Source organism: Neopsephotus bourkii, unplaced genomic scaffold, assembly GCF_033783945.1.
Source record: "Neopsephotus bourkii isolate Nb327-2 ecotype Australia unplaced genomic scaffold, CSIRO-AGI_Nbou_v1 NB_233, whole genome shotgun sequence".
NCBI classification, from domain to species: domain Eukaryota; kingdom Metazoa; phylum Chordata; class Aves; order Psittaciformes; family Psittacidae; genus Neopsephotus; species Neopsephotus bourkii.
In genome coordinates, this window is record NW_026900743.1 from 124,110 (window position 1) to 150,956 (window position 26,847).

General features: G+C 38.3%; 1 protein-coding gene across 4 annotated transcripts in view; it reads left to right on the forward strand.

Moving 5' to 3' along the window:
- The window catches only part of UMAD1 (UBAP1-MVB12-associated (UMA) domain containing 1), an 82,653-nt gene that overhangs the window by 38,727 nt on the left and 17,079 nt on the right, over window positions 1-26,847 (forward strand). For 3 of the 4 annotated variants that reach the window (XM_061344688.1, XM_061344689.1, XM_061344692.1), the window contains exon 3: window positions 25,250-25,335. In XM_061344688.1, coding sequence (XP_061200672.1) covers window positions 25,250-25,335 — 86 coding nt within the window. Of the gene's footprint in view, window positions 1-24,564; window positions 24,666-25,249; window positions 25,336-26,847 lie in introns of those variants that run through there. The other variant, XM_061344693.1, reaches the window with a different exon arrangement.

Sequence of the window (26,847 nt, forward strand, 5' to 3'; positions counted from 1 at the left end):
TTCTGGCTTACTTCTCCACAGCTTTTCCAAACATCACATGTCAGGGCTGTTGGGAAAGGTACAACTTTCCATTTAGTTCCCCAGAGAATATTGGGATCTGCTTAGCAATTTTTTGAATTGGGGTTATTTTGAGAAAGGCTGATGCCAAATACATATTCAGTAGATTTTTAATAGCTGTGCTAAGTTGGCTACTTTTTGGTGGTGCTGCTCTGTACTCTTGTTTACTTTACATTTTAAAAGTCCTTTTACAAAGCATACATAACTTTCTATTATTCCTCTGGTTATTTGGGACAAAAAACCCTAAACCCTTCCCTGTTCTTTCCCCCACCCAACAAAAAACAACCAAACCAAGCGAAAACCAAAACAAACAAAAAACCCCCAAACAAGCAAACAAAACCAAAACAAAACTAAAACAAACAAAAAAGGAAAATACTTGGCCTCATTTAAAATAAGAGAGATGAAGACTAATGTAAATCTATTCCAGAAACAGTGGATAAGGAGGGGATAGGGAGGGAGAGGGGGGAGGAAAGCTGACTAAATTGCCTCTTTTACCCACAGAGGACTGCTGCCAGCAAGAATATGGACTTGCTGGAAATTAAGTAAAGTGATCCTGCTCAGAGCACCAAGAAAAAATAAAATATGTCTGAGTTGCTTGGTTTTTAGATGTTTTTTATATCTGCTCCTGGGTCAACAGCAACACAGTATTCATTAGTCACGGCAATCTAGTCCAACAGTCATACGCTGAGTGTAATATGCTTGATCTAGGGGTGCTGCAGTCAGATATATGCATATGAATGTTGTCCAGCAGTTAACGTTTAACTTTACTGGTTTGCCCTTGGTTTGCATGTTTACAGATGTTTTTTTCTTCTGCAGTGTTTCAAGGCATTTGTTGAAGTGTAATAATAGGGAGCAGGAGCAACTTGGAAATTGTGAATGCCCCAAAACACTTGGTAATAAGAGGTTGAAAATAAAAATCTTGAGGAATTATGGAGTCAAATGCAAGTGTAATTTAGGGTATAAACAACATGACATTTTGTACTAAATCCCAGGCTGCAACTTAAAGAAGTAATTTGGATTCTGATGGATATTCATAAAATGTTTGGGGTTTAGTTTTGTTTTAAATTCCCCTACTTCATTTTAAGTAGAGCTCTAATAGACTTTAATTTTTTTCTCTGTGGGGATACTACTCTGCCATTGTAACTTAAAATGCCATCAGCTCCTGCTGGAAAGAATTTTAAAAAAACATTCAACTTAGGGGTAATTTCAAAACAAGAGAGAGAATTTGAAAACAACCCTTCATATAGGCTCTGGAGAAACCCATCACAAATATTTAATATAAAATGGCTGACTTCCAGTGCCAAAGACATGGTGGCTTTTGACTGGTATATTTGCATATTAAATCTTTGTGCAATAAAGAGTGTTGCATTATGTGTGGTAAACGATGACATTTTAAAGCTCAGTGAATTGGTGATTTTTGGTTGATCTGTAATTAATTATCCATCAGCATTCACACACACGCTCTCCTCTCTGAAGCACAGCCTAGTACTAGCTTCAGGTGCCATTCTTATAACATTCTTCTCTTAAAAAAAAAAAAAAGAAGAGAGATAATTTATCAGTAATGGAAGAATAATCTCCTGGGCTTTGCCCAAAAGGCTTCTGCTTAGGGTGCAGACAGGGCTGATGAGTTCATTTAACAGATCACTGTCAGTGAAAGGGGCTGACTTCTCCCCTGCACCTGAGTCGGTCTAGCCATTTGTCTGATTTCTTGGTGATTTGATTCATTTCACTAAGCTGGTGAAAAACAAGTCACACACACACACACACACGCACACGCTTTGGGGTTTCCTGCCTGCTTGTTAAACTGAACTGTCTCACCAAAACATCAGATGAGCAGCAGGCAGTCTGCAGGACCAGCTCCTTTAGAGAGGTCTTACCTTAGCCTAGCTGTCTTAAAACTACAGGCTAGGAATGACTGCATGGTACATAATCTACAAGAAACAGAATCATGTTACTTCAGGTAAATACTCTGTAAAATCAGGTTGGGATGCCAGTCAGAGGTCATGTGTTTTGAGTTGCAGTAAAAGCGCACAGGCGTTCTGCTGCTGTTGAATGAGGATTTGAGCAAAGAGGGAAATTAGTAATGAGAACATAGAAAGGAAGTGGTATAACTGGGAGATAAAAATGAATACAAGAGCTTAATTAAGAGCAAAAGAAGGCATAAGGTATTGAAGGAAGAGGTGGCTTTTTTCTCTGCTCCTAAAAATAGCCCTCAAAGACAAATATTGCCATTAAGAGAAGCTGATCTAAGTGTCTGATAGTCTGATGGAACATGGTCTTCCCAAATCGTGATTCCCATTTGCCTTAACTTTTACATGGGCCCAAGCAGCGACATTATACATTTTTCTTCTGTACCACAATTACACATACATAGCCCTCTCAAATTGAGTAGCTCCATTTTGCATTGCTTCGTTAGACTGAAGAGATTTAAAACTTAAACTGAACAAATGTGTTATTAGTTAAATGGGAGCTTGCAGGCAGTACTTTGCTGATTCTGTGCACTGGTCACTTCAGTTCTCTAATCTCTAAAATGTGTGTGTGGTAAAATCAGCTCTTGCGAGTTCTCTGAAACCTTGCAAATTTAGTGAGAAGCATGAACGACAGTATGCAGAAGCCACTTGGCCACAAATCTTGTGCTGGAGAAAGGAGGTCACTGTGCAAACTGGGTGATGAGTGTCTTTTGTGAAATTCGAACGTGGAAACCTGTCCACCAGGATGGTGACTCACATAACACATCTTCACATGCAAGCTGCATTACAAAGGCACTGTGCTTTTGCTTTCCTCCACTGCCCTATATGTCAGTGAGTTCAGCTTCTCAGTCTTGTCTTCCAGCTCTTTAGCTTGCTTTTTGTAGTACCTATTTCTAGACTTACCTTTTCAAAACAAACTTGTGTTTGCTGTGTGGAAAAAAAACCCAACTCAATATATCACCTTACCATTATCAACAAAGTATGCAAGCTATATAAAAAAAAAAAAAAAGCATCCTGCCTTTCTGCACAGCCATTACTCTGTGTTGCTCCCCCATGTCCTGAATGTTGCAGTCCCTGGTAAAAGTTCAATATCAAGGGAAGGAGAGGATAAACATTCCGCAATGTGGAAAATGTTCCATTGCAGTAAGAAGAAACTGATGTTGCTCTGCCATGTATATCCATTTATTGATGATATTAGTGTAGTACTACTGAAACTGATCAATTGTCTCTTAAAATTTTCTCTTTCTTTCAGTTATCCAAACTGAAAATTGCTTTTATAAGGGGTTCTTGTAATGGAAAAACATGTAGCTTTTGATTCTGGTGGTATTATAACCTTTCAAATATCAGTATCAGCAATGCCACTTTCAAATTAATGGCAGTGCAGATGATTGAGAACAAAGGGTTCATGTGATTTAAATGGCTTTAATCCTGGATTATTTCAGTCAAAACTCAGCCTTAAAATATCATAGTACTAAGTGGAAGGGTGATGCTTGGGATTTTACTGCTTTTCATAGTAAATGACAGGGCATTTAGCTTTTTTAAAACATATCAAGGTTTACTTCCTAACAAAGGTTATGATAGTATCCAGTTAATTCCATTACTGCCAGGGTATGTTATCAAAGTGGGAATTGAATCCAAACACTCCTCCTCACCCCTTTAAATACTGTTAGGTCTGCTTATTTCTTCTTGTTGCAGGTTGTACCTTGAACTTTGTCACAAAATTCCTGTCAATCTTAAACAGCTGGGATTTCAGAAAAGGTATTTTATAGCCTTGTAATACCCAGTACAAACTTCCAGACCTGCTAAATGAGTAACATAATGACTGCTGTAATGCATAGTTAATTTTTGTGTTTGTGGAAGTATATTAATTGTGATTAGTTTTTATTTATCTAGATGTCTTAAGTTTAGCTTCCTTTTGAAGCAGCTGTGTGAAAAATATGTACTTGAAAGTGTTGTTTGCAAAAAGTTTTGAAGTCTTACTTAAAAGTTTTGACCTTAGTTTACGTGTTCCTTACTAGCTTTCTTTTGAGCCCTTAAGGAATATCACCTGATTTATCTTACTAACATCGCTGTAGTAGCAAGTCTTCCATCTGAGCAAATTGGGAAGTATTATCAAAAGCAAAACCTACAGAAGTTCATAATACTCTGTTATGGTTATAACAACTTTCTTTAGTTTGCATCCTAAAGCTGATTCTGCATTTCTTTTAATTCAAAACCTCCTGACTAGATAATGTTTTTGATGAAATGTTTATTAGATTATTAAAGATCAGGCTTTCTTCCAAGTTTCTCATTCTCCTCACCTAGAAATAGTTGCCACAAGAAAAAGGTGACATCTGATATGCACACTTGGTAGACATCAAATGGGTTTTTCATTAAAAACTTGGTTTTCTGTCCTGCACCTGCTTCCCTGATGAATTCAAGTGAGATATTTTCCTGCTGATACAAGGTCTAGGCCCGTCTGTGGTTGAAAGTAAGGATTCAAAATAGGGAACAGCCAACAAATAAGGAACTGCCCCTTTATACAAACACTGGAGCGCTTGGAGGAGACAAGGATCCTAGAACTTTTTTAAGTAGGCATTGCTAGGAGATCTACTGCAATGAGAAATGACATTTTGAAAAAAAGTAAAAATGTTTATAGAAGTGCATATAATTCTTCCAATATTGGAATTTGAAAAACATTTTCATTTTAGAGGAAAGGCTGGGGAGCAGCAGCTCATCAGGTTCCTTGACCTGAATTTTTGGGTGCCGTAACAAATTGAAGTCTTTTCCTTGCCACTTTGTATAGCCTCTAGAAAGCCTTGTGTCTTCCCTGTCTTCTCAAGTAAAAGAAGTGAAAATCAGAAGTAGGACAGGATTCTTTCTTTGGATACTTTTGGATACAAATGTGGATTCAAATAATGAGCATTTACTCCTAGAAGTATGAATTTTCAATACTCACGCTATCTGATAAGCAGTCTCACCAAAGTGAGCATACAGTTACTAAGGGGTAACTTCTAAAATGGAACTAGTAGTTTTGCTTAAAAAAGTTCAAAAGTTATGCTGAATTTAACTGTCTCAAAAAAATTAAGCAAAAAACTACACAAACACACAAAAAACATCCAGCCTGGTAGTGGCACAATAACTTTGTGGCAGAAGCTGTGCGAAGACTGTTATAAAGGCTTATTTTTCTTAGGGTCAAAACTTGTCAGAAGAACCAAAACACAAACAAAAAAAGCCCCAAACAAATAAGTTCTGTCCTATGAAATGTAAGGTTTTCCAAGTAAAGCTAGTGTTTCCATTGAAATTGGAAATTATAATTTGCAGATAAACGTTTACTGACTCTTCATCTTTCACAGTGTCTTTTTTGTTTACAGAACAGCCTAAAAAACCTCTTTAAAAACAATTTACAAATCTGTTAACCTTTTGGATGGAGTGTGTTGACTTGTGAAGCCAAATCCACCAAGTAGTTCTTAAAACACTCAGATTTTTAAGAAATATGCAGAAGATACTCAGTGTTATTAGTGTGTTATCCTGAGTTACTGCTTTCAGACTGCATTAAAAAAGCAACAAATACATAAAATTAGCTTGTAACCACTCTTAAGCACTGCCTACATGTAGCTTAAACCTCATTAATCGACAACACAAAATCAAACCTTTTCCAGCTGCTAAAGGTAGAATGAAAAGTAAGGTAGCATAAGTTTTTTGGGTTGTTTTTTCTTTTTTTCCCTCTTTTTATATGCTAAAAATTGTAATATTCTGAAGCCTTGTGTAATGTCTGGTTTGTACTTAGCCTGGTATTTCTAAGTACAATAGGGATAAATGCAAAATAAATGAAATAGTGATCAGGGAGCTACAGACAATATTTTAAAGAAGAATCCTTAATGCAGCTCAGTTTTGTTTTTTTTTTTCTTTCTTTTCATTACTGGGAAATAAGTGAATTTAAACACCTTGAAGGAGTTGGTTGGTCCTCATTTTTGCATCAGTCAACATTAGTTTAGGGAAAACTCCTGAATATTTTCATTTTAATAAAATGGGAAGTGTTTTCAGCTACATCCTATTTATTTCTGGCTAAGGCATCAAATAAATTTCGTGTAGCCAAATAACTAAAATCCCAAATCTGACTAACCATTCACTGTTTTTGAAATATAAAAGTTAACTGAGCGGTGAGATGTTTTCTGGACGCATGTTATTAGGATATTCTGGAAAACCTATGGAATGATTTTGGTTCTGATATTTTAATGCAGTAAGTTTCGATTTTTGTATGTTTTGGGCATCTTAGATTTTTATTTATTAGCACATATATATAATTATTGTTATTTTTCACACTCACATTTTGTTGTGATTACCAAAAATAATGAGGCCATACATGGAAAAGTCGTGCATTGCAAATTGTACCACACATGACTTTTATCCAGATTACATATATCATGACTTCATTTACTGCACCTGCACTGTAATGAGATTGGTTTATTTCATACATTGTAAAGAAATGAGCATTCTTAGTAAATGATCAGGAGTTGATTGATATTTTACCTTGATGAAGGAAATTACAATTTTTACTCATTGTGTAAATACATATAAATAACAACAACAATTTCCATTCATTATCCCGTAATTGAATACAATATTTTAACAGCTTCAGTAGTGATGAGCTGATAAGCAGTAGCTTGGTTTGTTGGGTTTTTTTAAAAGTTAAGCATTTCAGTTCTTATTTAATACATCTGCAGACTTGCTGTAGATGGTCATTAAAAGTATCTACAGGAACCTGTGTGATGTGTCTATGCTTGGGGGAGGGGTTGTTTTTGGTTTTGGGTTTTTTATTCATAGAGGAACACTGATGTAGAAATCAAAAGCTCAGAGTAAAAAGAAAACACTTGTTTCCAGAATAGCAGAGACTTAAAAAAAAAGGTCTTTGAAAATTTGAAAGTAGTGTGGTTTGTTTTTATTGTGAAAACTCTCAGAAAGAACAATTCAGAGTCGGTGCCATTCTTCCCAGCTGAATGGTGCTTGGTTTGTGAAATGGAGCAGCTGCGGTAGTTTTAGCTTGGCTCACAAAACCATTTGCTTTTTAATCAAGAACTTCAAATTCTGTGGTGGTTGTTTATGATGGAAGTGGCCAGCTATGCCCTGTGAGACAGCTGTAGTATAATTGAGAAAGTCTATGTGAAGCAAATATAAATGCTGGATGAATGTCTTAAAAGCAGAATACTCATTAAACTGTAACTGAATTTTTAAAAGGATGAGAAGCATTTATATAGGCAAGAATTTACTACATAATGAAATATTTTATGTATAGCTGTGTTCTTACATATATTGCATAAAACAAGGTTAAATGTTCAGCATTAGCATTCAAGTTATACAGTGCAATAATCCAGTTTTTGGTGAAGTCTGTATAACTGCATAATAAAAAATGCCCCACTTTTCCAAAAACATTACTACAAATATAGTTGAGGTCTCTTTCTTAATTTGTATGGGATGTTTTTTGTCTGAATGCACATATGCGTGTTACATGTTTATGCATATGCTCTTTGAAGAAAGAAAGATGCTTGTGTTTTATCAAATGGAATAGAAGGCTACTGGAGGCACTAAGAGGAGTCATTAGTCTTTGGTGACAGTTATGGAAGTTGCACATGTAGAAAAACTTCTTTAAAGAAGGTAAATATTGAGAAAATAAGTGCTCCAAACCTCAGACTGACAGTTTGTTTTAGAAGGGAATTTTCTAAATAGGAGTTTGACTAAACCAAAAATATCTTGTTTCGCATCACCAATCAGAAAGTGCGGCCCATATGGTTAAAAAAAGAAAAAAGAAAAAAAAAGAAGGTTGAGTTTTAACATTCTGTAATAATTTTACAGTCACGGTTAATAACTTTTGAAGTTGGATTGGCTAGTTGTATGTATGATGAACTATACATTCTGTATATACATGACAAGTTTGTTATGGATTAATTATACAGATCAGAATGTTGCAATCTCTCCAGACAGGCATTTTCATTCTCTTGCTGCCTTTTGCACAAAGTTTAGCTGAACTTTAACAAAAAAATACTGTTCCCAAGTAATATGAAGATAATGGTCCTTGTGGCAGAGCACGATGTTGCTCCTAGATGTTCTTTGTTTTCAAACACTTTGTTCCATTTTATGTTTCCAGTGTGTGCAGTCTCAAACTTCTTTGATGCTGACTAATTGGGAAGAGGGGAGATGGGAAGACAATGTAAAAGGGTTAATCCGTTACACTGGTATTAGTGAGTCAGCTGGATCCCTGCCATTCTCTTGTTTCTGGTTCACTTAGCACCGATTAGCACAAATGACAGTTTTGTGGGAAGCAAGCTATGAGCAGGTAGGTAATGCAGACCTCAGATGAGAACAGCCTGGTCTCAGGTTAATACAGGTAAAGAAATCTGTGCCATGTGGGTTAAGATAAGAAAATAATCTTGCTTTCTTGCTGGACCCCTGGGTACACTAAGAGTGTTGGTAGGGCTGGGATATTTTAAGCTCACACGTGTTAGTTCAAAAGGTGGTCAGGTTGTTTTTTGAACTCCATTCTCCAATGTGCTGCTGGGGATTCAAGCTTTGGATATACTCACTAACCCCCATGCATTAGAAGATGGTGAAAGAAAGTCATTATCTGTGTGTCTGTGCAACTAAAGAGTCCCTTTCTTAAATCCAAGACCACTTGTGGCAAACTTGCGAAGAGGTTAGATTGGATATTAATATAGCAGTAATGTCTTTATTGTCTGTCCTGAGATTTTAATCTGGGATTCTGGGACAGTAATAATGAGACTTTAATTCTAAGATGAATTGTATTTTTGTTACTTTTGATTGCAGCTCTCACTGTAAATTGAAGAAGCAGATGCGGAGAAGGAAATCATGCTGCAGAACACACATGTAGTCCAGCTACTATGTACAATGTTTCTTACTAATTTGAAAAAAGTTCAAGCAAGGCAAACTCAATCCCTCTCTTAAACCTTTTTTCAACATATACACTGAAGTCCAGGTGAACTTCAAGTCCTGCTCCTGGTGATTCAGGTTTTGATCTTCCCCTGATTAAGGCAGACACCCGTGTTCCCACCTTATTCCTTCACTGCAGGCATCATTTCACCTGCACTGATGCCTAAATCACATGCAGAGTGGCTGCAGTATGGGATGAGCCTCAGGCACGTAGAGCTGGGTTGGAATGTCTCTTGGCCCAGAGCATTTTTCTTCCCCCCCCCCCCCCGAGATCTCTTCATTGTTGGAATGCTCTTAGAGGCATGCTCATGTCCCACGTCTGAAACTCTCCTTGCTGTAGCAGAGGTTTTTCTTCTGATTGTAACCTTTCAGAACAGCTGTCTAGGTTCTGTATACCCTTCACATTTAAGAATCATATAGAAATCATGGATCAGGTTGCTTATAGGTGTGTTTGACTTCAAATACCTTCATTTGGGAAAAATTCTTATGGTTTAGTCACTGGATGAAATGATACTTCCCTGCATGTGGAGTAGGTGTTTAACATAGGTACCTCCTGGTTACATTTTGGGGAAGCCTGTTAGCAATAGCTGTGTGGAGAGACTGATCTCCTAAGTTAGCGGTCTCTTGCAGCTGTTCCCCTGTCCCAATAAATCAGCCCCAAAACATTCTGTGTCTTTGTATACCACACCTACGTTTTAACAAACTCAAAACAGGCACAGTCTTCAAGTTGCTTAGAAAGTTTGAGACTGAAAGTTTGGTTGTTTTTGAGGCATTTTTTCCTAATTAATCCCTTTGGGGCAGGACAGTAAAGCAACGGATTTTTTTTCTAACCACAAAAGCTTTAAAGTTAAGTAGTGTGGAATATCTCAAAGGCAAAATCCTATATGCTGTCTTCCGCCATGCCTGATCTTACTTATTTAAGAATTGTTTGGCCAGTAGGGTTTTGTGAGTGAGGATAATCTGATTTTATCAGCTTGCTGCCCCCACAAGCGAAGGTGCTACTTTCCTCCTCTTCAGTGAATCTTACTTTGCTGCAACCAGTTCAATCCCCAGAAAAAGGTGAGTTAATAAGTGGGAAGTCTGAGGTTTGACAAACTCAGTGCAAGGGCAGGGCCTTCTAGTGAACAGGAATTTCCCTCCTTAGTGGCAGCAACCTTGTATAGTATCTACTGCTGCTGTGCTTGTGTGTGTAAACCTCTAGGCAGTAAGCTTGTCGTCCTCGCCTCTTTTCAAGGGAGGTACAAAATCCATTGCCTTTCAGATGGAGGCCATGGCTTTGGAGAAAAAGGGGGTGTCATTTTGGCCTGGGATTTTCTTTTCCCTTGTAGTTTTCTGCACATCAGGCTGCATAATGATTGTGGGCTAGATCACAGTGTGAGGATTTAACATTTTGAATATAGGGCACATTCCCGAGTAGAGCACACATAAAGCAGTAGCTGCATCATGGAAACTGAATTCTCTCTTGTCTTATGGAAATCATGAATCTGCTGTAGCAGCTGCCTGACAGATACAGGAGTTCAGGTCTTTGTGACCTAGAATTTCATCTACCTTTGTCAACCACTTGAATAGGTGTCAGGTAACGCAGCCCTTTGTGCGTGGGATGGGGTGGTTCCCTGGCTTGTTTTACAGGGAGTCAGCCAGGTGATGCTGATCTGTGCTCTTCTCTGAGTACTGAGTTCAAAATGGAGGTGCTAAGGAGTATGGCTAGAAATGGGAAAGAATATCAATATGACTGTTTCAGATCTCATCAAAATTTGTCATGTTCAGTGTTCAGGTGAGTGCGTTTTAAACAGAATATCTTAAAAATGCATGACCTTACCTACTTTTTTACTGCTGTACCCACAAAAAATCAAATACTTGGATGGCTTCTTTGCACTGACTAAGTAAGATTTAGATTTTTCATAAAATTATTTTCCCCATAGTAATTCTTACAGCCAGTTTATGTAAGTCCTGAAAGAGCTGTCATCCAGACTAATGCTGTTGGCTTCCACAGACAGCTCACTGAACACAGCAATTCAGCTTTGTGTAGTGGATGTTCACTTATATGATTCCCTGGGGCTGACAAAGTAAAAAGGAACACAAATTTCTCATGAAGAGAAAGCAGAAAGCAGAAAACTAGTTGCATTGTTGACCCACTAGGAAGAAAGGGAAGAAATCTAAAAATACTCTAGTTCCCTACAGCTCCTCCAAAACGGAGCATTTCCTAATATAATAAATTGTTTGGGGATTTGGTAGGTTTCAGAATTTCATCATGGTTTTAATATGTGAGTGCTTGCACACCTTTCACATGTCGATTTGTATCTATTTGTATTCTACAGTGACGACTACATTTAGATCCAGAATACTGCCTTCTGTTTTTTTTCACAATGGCAGGCAAGGCTGGTGCTGTGATAGGATATGTTTCCACAGGACAGCTGAGCCACTTAGCTGCCTGAAGAACAGGTCATCCTCCTTGCTCCTGAAAGCAGGATTACTTTCTATCACCTTTGTGCCAGCTGTGCCAGCTCATTTGTCATTTCTGATTTAGCTCACTAAACTGTCAAAAAACAAATCCAGCGAGAAAGGGAGTATGTATTTATCGTTTTTAACAGTTTAGTGATTTTAGGTGGCTTGCAAGAACAGAGGAGGCTCTGGGAGCCACCATCACAGAAGAAACAGTGGGAGCACCTGGGCTCTGGGGAGAGGCAGAACTGCTCCTTCTTGGCAACACTGAGCTGTTAGCCTGACTCAGCCAGGTTGTGAAAACTCACCCTTAGGTAACTGTTCACACTGTTTTCACACAGTTTGACTGACAGCTCTTCAAATAGTAGCCAGGAGGGAGTTACCAGAGTATGCAGCTTGTTTTTGTAGGATGGCCTTGTCTCTTGTGTTTTGAAACACACACTTATTCTATTCTAATTGTGTTATTGCATGGAAACATTCTGCAGAAAAATTACATGTGCAGGGTGGACTTGTCTGGGAACGACATTGAGCAAGTAGATAGGGAGCCACAGAGCCTGGAAAAATTTGTACTTCAGCCTCTGAGACAGTCTGAGATGTTGAGGAATTCAGAAAGCTTTGTACTTCTGGTCTGCTGAACTCTGCAGGCTCAGAAGCCTAAGACAGAAAGTGCTCCTTCATCTTTGAACATCAGGACGTTTTTCTTAGAAGACCTGGTAGCCCCATTAGTGTAGCTGACACATCACCATGAGTCTTGAGTGCCCATAAGCCTGAAGTTCTCTTGAAACCCTGGCTGCAGAGTTTGAAACAGCCAGTGCTCACCCCACTGGCTCCCCAGAGCCTCTGGGAAGGGGGTGGTTGCCATGTCACAAAACAAGAAAGGCTCTTTCTTGAACACTGCCTGTCTGCCTTTGTGCTCTTGAAGCTGATATGGTCCTACATGGGTGTTTTGTTGTTTGTTGGGTTGTCGGTTTTGGGGTTTTCTTTTCAAATTGAAATGTTTTGGTTCCAGCTGGAAAATGCCATTTCTGTGCAGAGTTTGGGGAAAGGACTGATGTACAGAGTAGACATAACTTGGCATAAGTGTTGTTAGCCCTCAGATGATTCCACGCAGTTCACAGCCGATGACAAAATACTCAGCCGGCTGTGACCTTTCCTCATTTTCTCCATGTTTGAGAAGAGTATGGTGTGAAGTCCTTGCAGATTTTTATTGTTTTAGCAAACTATTCCAGCACTGCACAATTATTTTTTTTCTCCTCCTTGGTCTGTGGGCAGTGTTAGTGTCACTTTTTGGTGTATACGCAAACATTTGGGCATTTCATTGTAAGACACAGCCAAAAACCTATCAGATAGACTTTTACAGCCGATGCCATTGTATCTTTGTAAATGGATATTTTAACATGGTGGGCTTCTTTAGACTTTTTAAACTGAATTTCTCCCTTCAGAAATTCTCATTCATTTCCCACCAAAAAATAACTTTTGTCCTGTTCTTCAGATACTTGTAAGGAATTCTGCTAGCGCTGTTTTGTGCTGATATTGCAATTTTTTTTTCCTAACAGATCTCCACTACTGCATTTGTGTGATACAAAAATGCAATTGAAGGTTCAAACTACTAGTCCAGAAGTACTAAAAATCTGTGAATATGTAATGCTATTTATCTCATTGCCTTTAAAATCAAGCAATCTAGTGATAATATGATGAACATTTCCATGTTGTTTACCCACAAGTCAAAAGTAAACCAGAAGTTCTATAATGTAGTTTCTTCTACAAAGCTGGCTTTGAAGTAAAGTTCCTAGAAATACTAAACCAGCTTAAAGCACAAAAGTAATAGGAAAATAACACTTTAACCTTACTTAATCCACATTATTGACCTGTGTGTTCTAATGAAGAAATAAATAAAACTATGTAGTCCTTTAATCGTATGTGTGGAGCTGGTTATTCATGAGAGAGGTCTGATCCAAAGATTAGCTACTGTGCTGTTTTTTTTCTGTTTCTGAGGACAGGTTAAATGGATTTATGCTTTATTTTGTGAGGAGATTGCCTGCTGCTTAACCTGTGTTTTTTGTTTGTGGTTTTTTGGGTTTAGATCCCTTTTCCAAGTCTGAGATAGCTCAAAAGATGGTAGTAATATAATGGAATTAATGGTGTAAATTGACAGTAGTATTTCAAGGAATTATGGAAGCAGATACATTTTCTTTGTTTCGTTGAATAATTTAAAAAAAAAAAAGCAAGACTGCTTTTGGATATAGGCTTTCCTTTTTTTTTTAAATATTCAGAACCTTTTTGTAACAACTCTAGATATGTTTAGAAACTTGTTACTACACAAAATCCAAACAGAGTTTATGCTTCCTTTTTAGAGGAAAACAGACTGTTGTGTTCTGAAATATTCTGCAAGCATGTGTCAGAAATGCAAAAGGTGCAATGGATGTACCATAAGGTTTGTTGCACAGTGATGTAAGATTGCCAGGATGCCATCTAGAAGATAGCTTTCAGAAAATGTGGGGAGGGAAGCTTTTTGAGCCACTGTATTTGTAAAGTTCCTGGTGGAAGCTTAGATGTTAATTTAACTTTCCGCTTCGGGTATATTGGTACCAGTGTGTCACACAGGTATATATAAACTGTGTATCAGTGTATCTGTATAACTTTGTGGTGTGGTGGTGTATTTCGAATAGATTCAGCTTAACTTTGTTTCAGAACTAAGTGGGGCTTCCATGCCCCTGAGAGGATGGTGGCACTTTTAAGTACAGAATGATTATTACACTGCAGAATATTTCTTGTAATTATGTCCTATACAAGTTACCTTAAATGAGTGTCTTGTCCTATGCATTAATTTTTCTTCCACTAAGTATTTACTGTCTACTACTTTCAGAGTCTTGAAAAGATGTGGAAAAAAAAAAAAAAAAGAAAAAAGAAACTAAGTTCATAATAACTAATGTGAATGTTGTAGGCAGCTGCTCACACAGGGAGGGTAGTTATTGGGATGAGGTTGCATATGATCATCTGCTTATCACAGTGCATCCCACAGTAACTAGTGGGACAAAGATTTAAGTAACTCAAATATGGGTAGACTGAGGGATTGATTTACGATTTTTTTCTGTGGATTTTCCCTCTCCTTGATTATTTAAAAATTATTGTTTAAACATGACAAATGCTGGCAAGATAAAATAAAACACAGCTTTCTTTAGAACAGGAAAAGCAATGAAGTTCAGTTTTTCAGGGGCTTCCTTGAGGATGTAGTCATAGAATAATAGAATAATAGAACAGTTTGTGTTGGGAGGGACCTCAGCGGTTCCAGCACCCCTGCCATGGGCAGGGACACTTTTCACTAGACCAGGTTGCTCCCAGCCCCATCCAGCCTGGACTTGAAGACTGCCATGGATGGGGCAGCCACAACTTCTCTGGGCAACCTGTTTGACTGTCTCACCACCCTCATAGTAAAGAATTTCTTCCTAATGTCTAATCTAAATCTGCCCTCTTTCAGTTTAAAGCCATTCCCCCTTGCCCTATCGCTATATGCCCTTGTAAAAACTCCCTCTTCAGCTTTCTTGTAGGCAGCTTTTAGGTACTGGAAGACTGTTACACCTCTTCCACACTGCTACAATAGCTCTGGCTATTTCTCTGTATTATTACAGTGGCTTCCCTTGCTTTCATTCCCAGTGGCCAACCACAGCAATATTTGCCAATTGACCTCCTAGCCAGCCAAAGAGAACAGAGAGCAATGGGGTTTTCCTTTGGGGGAGGCATTACTTCCAGTCTCTTTTTACCAGTGAGCTGCAGATTATATTCTGTAAACACCCCAAAGTCTTCTATCTCTGTGCCAGTTTCAGCCACATTTGACAATGTTTTCCTGCATTATCAAGGACAGAAGATTGATCATGTAAATCTTATTCTTTAAGTAACCATCTTAAATTCGCATTATCTGTTTTCTAACATAATTTACATTTATGTAGCAAGCTTCATATGCAAATATTAGGCTATTAACACCTCAGGTTTTGACAGCAATATAATTTTAATGCATGCTGGACCTACTGACATGCAAGTTACACAGTGTAACCAAGAGACTGAGCAGGCAGACCACACTGCAGATTTTGGAGTGCTAGGAAAATCTCTTTCCTCATCAAAATTGGCTTCAATGTGCTGTTTTCATTCTAGACAGGATTGTCTCTAGAACTACATGACAAATAAAGCAGGAGGAGGGGACTCCTAATCTCATAGTTAAGTGAGGATAGTGAAATAACCTTAATTTCATATTGAAAAGTTGAATGTTATAATAAATATTTACTTTTTGAACAACACCTGAGCCTGTAATCTGAGATAGGATTTACAGGTTAGTTTTCACTAGTGACAAGAAAATGTTATTGCTGAAATGTGTTTAAGGGAAGGTTGCTGGCTAGCAGTGCTCCGCGTGAGCTGTACTATTGTCTTCAACTGAGTTTGTTGTTGTTACTAATGTTTCCCCAAAGCCTTTTACCTCTCATTGGGAACTGCAGAAGTAAAGACTTTTATTGTTTTGAGATTGAAATTGTTATCATCCTTCCAAGCAAAATAAGAAAACACAGGAAGCATTGTGAAGATCGTGACTGTTACATTCTCATTAAGGGTAAAGAAGACAAAGGGAAAGAGAATAAATCAAGGTAAATAGCACTGTCTTTATCTCCGTCCCTTGGAAAAGCAAAAAGGATCTAGTGGAAGACTGTAACCATAGAAGAAAATCTTGCTTGCAAACTGCAGCTTCTTTTACATTTGTTGCATACCAGCCCAACCATATGGCAAAACTGGATTATGCTAAGTGAAGACATCTTTCACTGCCCAGGAATAAGATTTGAAAGTAAGGTGGAAAGTAAAGAGATATATAAATTAACACTAAACTTCTCCAAATGTCTAAAATTCTAAGAGATTTCTTGTTTTACTCTTAACCTTAAAACAATGTACTTATTCTGTGGGATGACTGATCTGGTCTGGATGACTATGACAATAAGCTGACACTCAGTGATTATAGAAACAATCTAAAAAAAATAATGTAATCAAGTCATAAAACTTTTCTTTGTCAAAAAAGTAGGTTAAATGGTTTACTTCCCCAGAAAAGTATGATTCACTTGGGTTTAGAAGGTTGCATTTGTTTTGATGGGAAGAAAAGGGGCTTATCTGACAGATGAAGTGAATGACAGGAAGATTTAAAGGTTCTCTAGGAATCTCAAGAACTGCAACTTCATGCATGTAGAGACCCGCCTATGTCATGCAATCTATGCCTTCCAGGCATTTTTGCACATTTAGTTTTGTTCTGTTTTTTCCTAGGGGCAATGTTCATGATAAATACTAATATATATAATGTATAATAAATATGCTGGGGGCCTATCTGCAGAAAAGTATCAGTTGAACAAAGGCAGGGTAGTGAATAGTTTTGAGGTTCTCCGTGAGGCATTGGCACACATGCCCAGTGAAGCATGAATGTTGGGTCAGAAGACTTAGAGGACATACTGTTATGTAGCTTTTGTTTTCAACTTCTTTCTAATAAAATGATTGAATGTGTCATAAGCCCTTCCTTGGATCTGTACTGTATTGCTTGTACTATGTTTCAGTACTAAGGATGTATTGAGTAGCAGATAAGTCATACCACTCGCTCATTCCAATAGCAAAACTAGATAAGAAAGGTGTGGCAGCATCTAAGGTAGTAAACTAGAGTGAGATTTCCAAATAGCAAAATGGAAGAGTGAGATATTCCAAAAAATATGCTGTGGCAGAGGGTTCAGTGTTTTTGTGGGCTACTTAGAAAGGCTGCTCTGCACATATAATGGTGGAGAAAGTACTTGCATGGGTGCATCACACGAGTAAATCAGAATGAAATTGATCCTTAGCATTTCTTTAGGCTTGACATGAAAGTATCATAAATTAAATCTAAAGTAAAATAACATTTCATCATAGGGGATCCTGGCTAATGAATTAATGAATTCTACAGTTTTCTTTGAGGATGACTGTGGACCTGGAGGTAACAAACAGTAGATGGATAGATATAACTAAGAGACGAGAGAGACTGTGGGACCTCCATCTTTGGAGACTCCAAATTCAGCTGGACAGGCACCTGAGGAACATAGTTTAACTTTGAAGCTGGCCCTGCACGGAATTGGGGGTTGGACTAATGTGACCTCCAGGGATTCCTTTGAACCAAAATTTTGCTATGAAACTCTTCAGCTTTTGATTCATCGGCTTTCTGAAAAAGTTGGGCACCTATTGAAAGAAAGACATATAAATGGGGGTCAGGGGAGTTGGAATGATTTAGCCTCAGTGAAGTGGTTGGAGATGGAGGTGGATTTAAATTGTATAGGTCCTTTGTTCTAGGCTCCAGGAAACCTTTGAAAGAAGCTAAAGTTTTAAGAAATAAAAAAAAAAAAAGTGCAGAAATAAAAATATTTTTGCAAACTTAAAAGTATGTAGACCTGGGATACCGGAAATTTACAGCAGCCTGGAATCCTTACATATTGTTTTTCTGTTGCCATCTGCCTAAAAATTTTTGGTTTGGGATTTGTTTTGTTTTGTTTTGTTTTGGTGGTGGTGGGGAAGTTTCTGTAAGAGTTTTTTAATTTGTGGTTTTGCTGCGATCTTGTTAGTGGGATGTGGGTTGAGAAGACCCTGACAGAATTGTTTAGGGAAATGGAGACGCTACATTAAGATTGCCTGCAGAAGGATGGGATACCGAAGTGGAACTAGGTGGAAATTCAAGAGTGCCACTCCCATAATCTTCTGTGGCATGTGCTGTAGTTGGATTTTCTATTCCTCTTAATTGGGAAAGGACTGAACCTTGTTGCTTCATGTCTCTAAATGCAAAAACATTCAGGATAATATTTACCTTATTAGTTTCCACCCTTCCTTTTACAGGTTTGAAGAAATCAGGCTTTCAGGGTTCTCAATGCAAGTTTTATATAGATTTTTCTCTTGGTTTGTTAGGATAATTAGAGGAGATACTGGTAAGTTCTACTCCCAGTCAAAAGTTTATTTGTAGGACCCCTTAGTACCTATATATACAGACACTGTTGAAACTCAGTGTAAGGCTGGCAAAGATTTACCATGTGCCTGCTTAGGCTAGCACAGACCTCTGATGTAGTATGGGCTTACACAGACTTCCTTCTCATTCATCATTCACCCTTATGCAGCATAAACTCTTAAACTCTTGTTCTGCTGAAAGTTGCAGCTGTTGAGAACGTTTTTTGCTGATGTATTGGATTGGGGGGGGGGGGGTATTATTAGCGTGTTGAAATGATACTGTTGTTGATATGAAAAGCTTTAATATGAAATCAGGATGAGATGACCTCAAACTAGGATGACTTCGTTGTTTTGCCAACTATACAAATTCTTATAAGATTATTAATGTCTTGGCCATGTGGACAGGGAGGCTAATGAGGATTGATGTGTAGGTTTTTTAGCACTAACGCTAAATGGAATGGTAGTCCCAGTTTTAAGAAAAGAGAAGAGCCGCCTACCCATTAATGTCCCATCTCTCACACTGAAGAAGACAGCAACTGGCCAGTGCCTTCACTGGTTCAGATAGATCATTGAGTGGTCTGTTAATGACCAATGGTAGCTGCCAAATCGCTTACAGTGTATTATATTTTCTTATAATTGTGTACCATCCATTCAGGGGGGTTGGACTAGATGATCCTTAGATCTTTTTCCAACCAAACCATTCTGTGATTCTGTGCTCATTAGCAAAGATTCTAAAGTTCTCTCTGTACAACACCGTGTTCTGGGTTCTGCCATCAGTGATCCCTGGTATCACACCACTGCAGTCCACAACTCACTCGCGGGGTAGGAATTGGCTGGTAAACATATTTCACTGATAACCTGCATTGGCAGCTCAGCCCTCTTTGGTACTAAATGTAGCTACAAATTCTTCTTGAAATGAACCAGGGTGACTGAGATGAGGCTTGAGAATAGAAATGGTAGTGAGGGAAACAGCAGCCACTTGACATCCAATGCTGCTTGCCCGTCTGCTGCATGCACAAAAAAAGGAAAAGAACTTTTTACTTTGCTGTAAACTTGCAGTGGTGCTGAAAGTAAATGGAAGCTGTGGTACACCCTGGGAGTGGGTGCTGGAGAAACAAGCATGGCTTGGGAGAAACTTAACAAAAACACTTTTCATCCCTGCTGAAGGAACTGGAGGATATATAAATGAAGCTGAAGAGGAACAAAACTCAGAGAAGTGATACTATCAAAAGTCTTTACACAGAATTGTGATTGTAGGGACTCATGAGACTCAGATGTTCAGCAGGGAGGGGGAATTTCAGTACTTGTTGAATATCTCCCTGTATTGAAAGTGCTGTCACTATAAATGGACTGAAGCCTGAAGTTCTGTTAGTTTATCCTGGAGCAGGGTGACTTAAAATTGGTGTGTCTGGTCTATCTTTCTTCCTTATCTTAGGGATCGAGAGCAAGATTTATGAGTAAGAAAGATGTGTAACTGCAACAAAACCTTGATACTTATACAGAGTCAGCCTCTCCTGTTTTCAGATCCTACTAATCCTCTCTTAAAACTTTTTGTCTTTTTGCTTCCAAGTAGAAGATAATGACAGGCAGCAAAGAATTTAGGAACTCACTAAGGTATAATGGAAAATAGCTGTTTGAAGCTGAAGGTGACATTTGAAAATATGTATTTGATAGCTCGTTCCTGCTTGCTGTGTTGCACGTGCTTCACTGTCTCACAGGATTCTTGTGCAGACCAGAACAAATGTCAGTCTAAGTTTTGGAAGTCTCTAAAATGTATTTGCAACTGGCTTTAATTTTTTAAGGTGAGGGTGGTCTCAGCTTTTAAATGCTGTTGATCAAGAGACTACGCAGCTTGAGAATAACAAAATGCTGGAAGAGGAAAGAGTATAAATAGAAATGCCTCTTCCTTGTTGAGTAGAAGCCAAACTTGTGGTTGAACCTTTCTATATAAGAGTTCACAGAGGTCCAGATAGGCAGCTGAATGCAGATTTCTGAAGAAACCAAAGATTCTGAGGGGGACTTACATAGTAGATACTGAAGACTCAACTGAGTATTTCTTTCCTGTGCAACACCTGGCTCCAGTTCTTGGAAAAAGGAGATACCAGTGGAACTCACGGAATGTTGGTGTAAATCCAGCACCAGCTCAGTGAAAGGAGAAACGTATGTCTGACCTTTGAGTGCAATGCCATTTATTTGGGCCTGGAAGAGGCTTAATATAACTTAAAAAGATCCTCCCAGGACTGAGGATTTGAAATATGGGCTTCTCTGGACAGTAGGATAAATATGTCTACTGCTCTCTTTTCAAACTTTAAAATATTTTTCCTTTGATAAGTATGGAACCATTTTGCAGCAATAAGCATATTTTTTTCCTCTGATAAATTTTCTTGGTGACATACTGCGTATTACAGGATATGTAATATGTTTAAACCATATTACACTGCACGGAGTGTCCCTCATTTCTAATTCTTATAGGCTCTAAATAGTATGATTTTTTTAGATATATGACTTAGATATTTTTTTTTAAAGGAGTTTTATGACTAAACCTTTGCATAATGCTTTCAAACCAAGGGGTATACGAGCCAGAATCTGTTTGGTAAAATGAATCATTTTGTCTGTTATCTCTTAATTAAAATAGAGCTTTAAACTTGCTCTAGTTCAAACAAATTAGTTCAAGAAATCTTATGGCCTATGTTTATATGGGAGGTTAGGCTAAATGATTGCAGTGGTTCCTCTGGCCTTATCTGTGGGCATATTTGCAGTTCAGTTCTGATGAAAGACTTTTTTGGGGAGTAGTGGTGGGTATTTTGTAGCCCTTCCTACTAAGGTCATGTGTTTGTGAATTTGTCAGAGCTGGGTTTCAGTTGCTTAGTTTGGTGAAATTGTGGCTATATACCAGTTTGCATCAGGATTGTGTAAGGGATATTGTTTGGGTTTGTTGTTATTTTCCAGGGTGTTGGGAGGGGGGTGACACGACACAGGTACCTGGTTCTTTGGTTTTCCCCAGTCAAAACCTGTCTGTCAGAATGTATGAAGTGCTTAAAAGAACCCACATTAATTCCTGCACCCAAAGGTCTGTGCTCTCATGGGATGTCTGTCTGGTGTTTACCTTCATAGCATGAAGGTAGATGAGGAGATTGCAGGGTTGCAGTGGGGAAGAGGAGAAGCCAGATCAGAGGGAAGCATCTGAAGCGCTAAGCCTGAAGAAGGAGAAACTGTAACTTCCAGTAAAGGAAAGAGATAAGAATTTTGGTCAATGGGAAACCAAGGCAAATGGAAAAAAAAAAAATAAATTGGGGGTAGCTAAACAAGATGGGTTAGCTTTGGCGAGATTGATGAGGTTGGGAACTGGTAGAGCTGGGGAGGTATGTGGGAGTGAATTCAGTATTTGGACTAGTAGAAACAAGGATGACTAATCTGTTTGGATATTTGACATAGGAACCAGTTAAAAAAAAAAACAACACCTACACTGAAAATACTGATTTCTCTGGAAAACTATTCTATCCTAGTGGATATCTTGGGCACCTTGGTGTGCAGCTGCCTATAACCGTTCTGACTCCAGTAACTCAAATAGTAACAGCCGATGCAAAGATTCATGCCTTACCCTTGCAGGACCATATATTTTTATTTTTAGCAAGGAAGAGTTCTGCATTGAAGTTCAGTTTACAAAGGCAATTTGAGCTGTGAAACACTATGGATATTGCTACATTTTGGCCTCCTTAAGAACTCATGACCTCCAGGAGCTGGATGTCAAAGTTCTAAGTCAAAAAATTTCATTTCTCTCCAAATGAGCTGTTCTTATTCTTCCTTTCCTGTGAACACTTTTACATTTTTGACCTTTTGGTCCTGATTTCTAACAAAGGTTCTTTTCATCTTAAGGAAAACTAATCACAGGAAAAAAGTATATTCTGGATAGCATTAACATACATGAATTTGGTCTTTTATTTTTTGCATATAAAAACTTCAGAGTGCTTTCCCAAGAATGGTATGTAAAGACAATGAGTAAAAAGTTGGCCCGTGTTTCTTAAATCTCTGGTGTAACTCTCTTTCAGTATGTTTATGCGTACACCCAATTTTACCCAATATGACTCATCTCACTGACTTCAATTAGCTGTCCCTTTGCTACTGACAGGCTGTGCAGCTCTTTCCTTACACACTCGATGAGTCTTTGTCCGGCTCACTGCAGTCTACTTGGATCTTCCCAAGTCTCCGTGCAGTCAGCATTAGTTCCCTTGGCAAATCCTCATTTTAGGGAGGGATATCCTGTGCAGTCTTTCATTCTGTACCCTTGATGGAATGTAGGACTTGAAGTGACATAAAAGGTCATTCTTCTTCCTTGTTTTGACGGGGTTGATACCATTTGTGACAGATGTTTCTGCAACCTACCTTTGAAATATTTTGGAGGTGGACCACTGTTTAAAGGGACCATTTCCTTAGGCTGTGTCAAGTGCTTATGTAGCCTTACTCCTGGAGAAATCTGGTACAACTTAAACTTACTATCATCCACAACAAATGTGCCAAAAATACGTCTTACTGTCCTCTTCACACATCTGTTAACTATTTTCATGCCTCCCCAAGTTTTTGCAATCTTTCACTGCAGAGTGCATTCACAAGAGCTCTAATAATTTTTTCTTTGAAGGCCTCTTCATTACAAATGTAAACTAATGGTTTGGCATAATTTATTTCCATGGTTGTTACTTAACCTCATTATCTTATAGGTGCTTACAAATTTTGGTGTTCACATTATTGTGAGGTGGAATCAATGATTAACTGAATTCCCATCTTATTTGGTCTCACTCCTCCTCCCTCCTCTCCCATTTTTTTAAGGTGGTGTGAATACAACTGCTTTGGAGTATTTTATGCAGAGAATTACTAGTTGACTGAGAGGCATTTTTCCATTAAATACTTTTTCCAGAAAAGACCTTGGAAAGTGTAGACATTAATAGAATTAATAGGCATTACTGACCTATAACAAAGAGGATTTATTGATGATACTCAAAATACACTGTCAGGAATAATACCTGAGTATTAAACAGCATGCCCAATGACTGCTTGTTTTCATAAGTTCCCAAACATTGCATTGTACCCAGGAGACCAGACCAGGTTCTGAGGATGGCATGGAGCAAGCATGTATGGACCTCAGGAGAAAATGGTGATTCATTTCCGATGGGCACAGGCTTAGCAAAGGAGTTACACTACAGTAACTTGAACCCTTTCATTTAGAATTGCTGCTGCAGGACTCCTTAAGGACAGAGACTTTCAAAATACTCCTTTACAAAAAGCATAGCAGTTCAAATAAACATAAAACCGGAATTACATGGCTAAATCTTTCACTGGTCATCTCCTCTTATAAGCTATTTACTGAGGAGCACTATGTCCTGGGTTCAGCAGTAGCAGTCATGTTTTCTCCTTCTTAGTAGCTGGTGCAGTGCTGTGGTTTTGACTTTCAGCCTGGGAACAACGCTGATAACACCGATGGTTTTAGTTGATGCTCAGTAAAGGTTACTCTGACCAAGGACTTTCTGAGTCTTGTGCTCTGGGAGGGAGGAGGGGAAGCCAGGAGGAAGCAGAGACAGGACACCGGACCCAAACTGACCAAAGAGGTATTCCATACCACAGCACTTCATGCCCAGGATGTAAAACTGGGGGCAGTTACCCGGAAGGGCTAGATCACTGCTTGGGTCAGGCTGGGTATTGATCAGCGGGTGGTGAGCAGTTGTATTCTCTCCCCTTGTTATTTCCCTTATCAGTATTATTATTGGTGGCAGCAGTAGTGATTTGTGTTATACCTTAGTTACTGGACTGCTCTTATCTCAACCCGTGGGAGTTACATTCTTTCAATTCTCCTCCCCATCCCTCCAGGAGTAGGGAAATGAAGGGGGGGGGGAGGGGAGGGCAGGGGATGGGGGTGGTGAGAGAGCGGCTGTGTGGTTCTGAGTTACCAGCTGTCTTAAACCATGACACACTAATAGCAGAAGGAGATAATCCACAAAATCTTTACAGCTCCTTGTACACCCTCCCACCAGCAAAGAAGATCATAGAAGATAGACTAGGTGGATATTTGGTTTATTATGTCTGAGAAAAAAAATGCTCTTTTTTTGTTGTTGTTTTACTATATCTTTAAAATTAATGATGTACCTTCTGTCTTTAAAAAAAAATTAAATAGTCTTGTCTCTAGTTTATTGCTGTGACCTGCTCATCTTATAGATTGGTACCAGCTGCAGCTTCTGGGATAAACTGAGTCATATGTCCTCAGTAAAATCCTGGGCAGAGGTAGCCACATCTTTGCAATGGGAGGAGGTTGGTGGCCAGCCTGACAAGTAGTCATTGTTCCAGTACAGTCAAAACCAGGCTATTTCTCTCAGTATAGTCTATCTCTCTTTCAGCACCAGTGCAGGTATCCTCTGTATGGAAACGAGGTTACAAATAAGGGTACTGCAGTGATGCACATATCCTCTCAGCTTGATATGGGACTGGGATGTGATGAACTTGTACTCCTGGTATTGCCTTTGCACCAGATACTTGTACTGCTGTGTCTCCTTTGTTTGTCACTTTGCCAGTATTAGAATGTAATGGTCCTAGAAAGTGCAAAATACAGGCCCTGCATTTTTCTTTTTTTTTTCCCCCCTCTAATTTTTTCCCTTTTGTTAACTGACACAGATTTATTCCTGGGTTTTGCAGACCACTTTTCAATGTTTTTCTCTTTTTACATTTTCAAAACTGTAAAATGTAAATGTGGCAACAGAGTTCCCGCTTTCCAGGGAATTGTATAATCTGATTTTAGGAATACTCAGGAGTTTTTCCTATTCTTTGTAAAAGAATTTTCAGTGATTGAATAGTTGGTTTTTGTTTTTGTTTTTGCTTTTTTTTTTTTACTTTGCCAGGTGACACAATTGATGAACAAAGTAGAGAGTCAAAGGATAAAGCTTCATTTCCAGAGACCAGACCAATGTACAACCAACCTTCACAGGTAGGAGAGTAATTTCCTTGTAGCACACATGATGAAACTTCCATGGAAGTTGAATATCCTGCAGGAGAAAGTTTCAACGTATTCGTATCTTCCAAAGACTGAGTACCTACTCAGCCTTCCTTGTCAACTCTCATAAAAGAAGCACTGCTAGTAATTGGATTATCAAGGCCACCAATACTGGTTTGAAAAAGAAATAATGAGACAACTGGGCTATATGATATTGCTGAGTATCTTATTTTTATACTTCAGACATACAAGAACAAAAATACGGCTAGAATGTTAATGAATTGCATAGAAGCATTAGTGTGGCAAGTAGTGATGCAAAACATCAAACATTTACATAAGTCGTTTATTTCCCCAGCTACAAATATAAGTAACATGTTGTAAATGTATAATAGACTGTCTATACTATGTGTTTGCTTTCTGTTTCAGGACTATGTGTTGTAAATAATCTGGACTTCTTTTTCTTCATCTGATTTATTTAATATTTAATCCATGTATACCAAAGAGGGCGTTTCAGAATATTTCTGCGTATGATGCACAAATACTTGCTGCTTCTCCTCTGAAAATGTTTTTGCAATGAGTATGAGCTTGTTTTCCATTGCTGAGTAGTTTTAGCTATTTGCAAGGTAACTGTGCCACATTTTGCTTGGATATTTTGTGCTTTTGAGATGTGTTTTGTTTTGTTAGGGTTTTTGGGTTGTGGTTTGTTTTTTTTTTGTGGTTTGTTTTGTTTAATTTTTTTTCTCTTAACCTATGTTTTCTCTCTCATAGCTAGCCTTGAAGCTAACTGTGTCTCTGTCCATCTCTTCCCAATGCCATGTTAATATTTCTTATTGCTGAGTCCCTTGGTTTATCAAAGGTGTGTGTGATAATGTTGCATCTTTAAGAGTGGCCAATGTGGGTGTGATTTCCTTTTTTAATTTCAAATTAAATACTGCGTCTGATCCAGAAATCCTTAATTCATCATAAGGAACGTGTGGTTTGCCTTCTGATGATGTGGTAGTACGAATTAGTTACAATTAATCACAAAATCTTAGTCTGACTTCCAGATCCATGCACGTCTGAGCCAGAGTGTTTTGCAACCAAGTCCTGCAATTCTGAGGGAATATAATGCATTGATATTGTGGGTACCTACTGCACAGGCATAGTTTCTCCTAATACAATATTCTCACTAGGTATTCTGAATTGCAGTTATTATAGTGTCAGTGGTTCGTTCAATTATATGGAAATTCAGTAAAATAGGAACTTGTGTAGATTTTAAGTGTTTATTAGTTAGAGGAAAAAAGCAAAGTTTTCAAAATAAAATAGTATATATTACAGTGAAAATAAACCAAATATTTATTTTAACCTTTCTATTAAAAGACTCATGTCACAAAAATATTGTACAAACTGGCTTGCGACAACATCAATTAAATTAAGATACAGTGTTTAATGTAGCTAAGATATTAATTGCAGTCTAGATTTCAGTATTTGGACTTCATGTTTACCCTGAGGAATTCTCAATTTCTC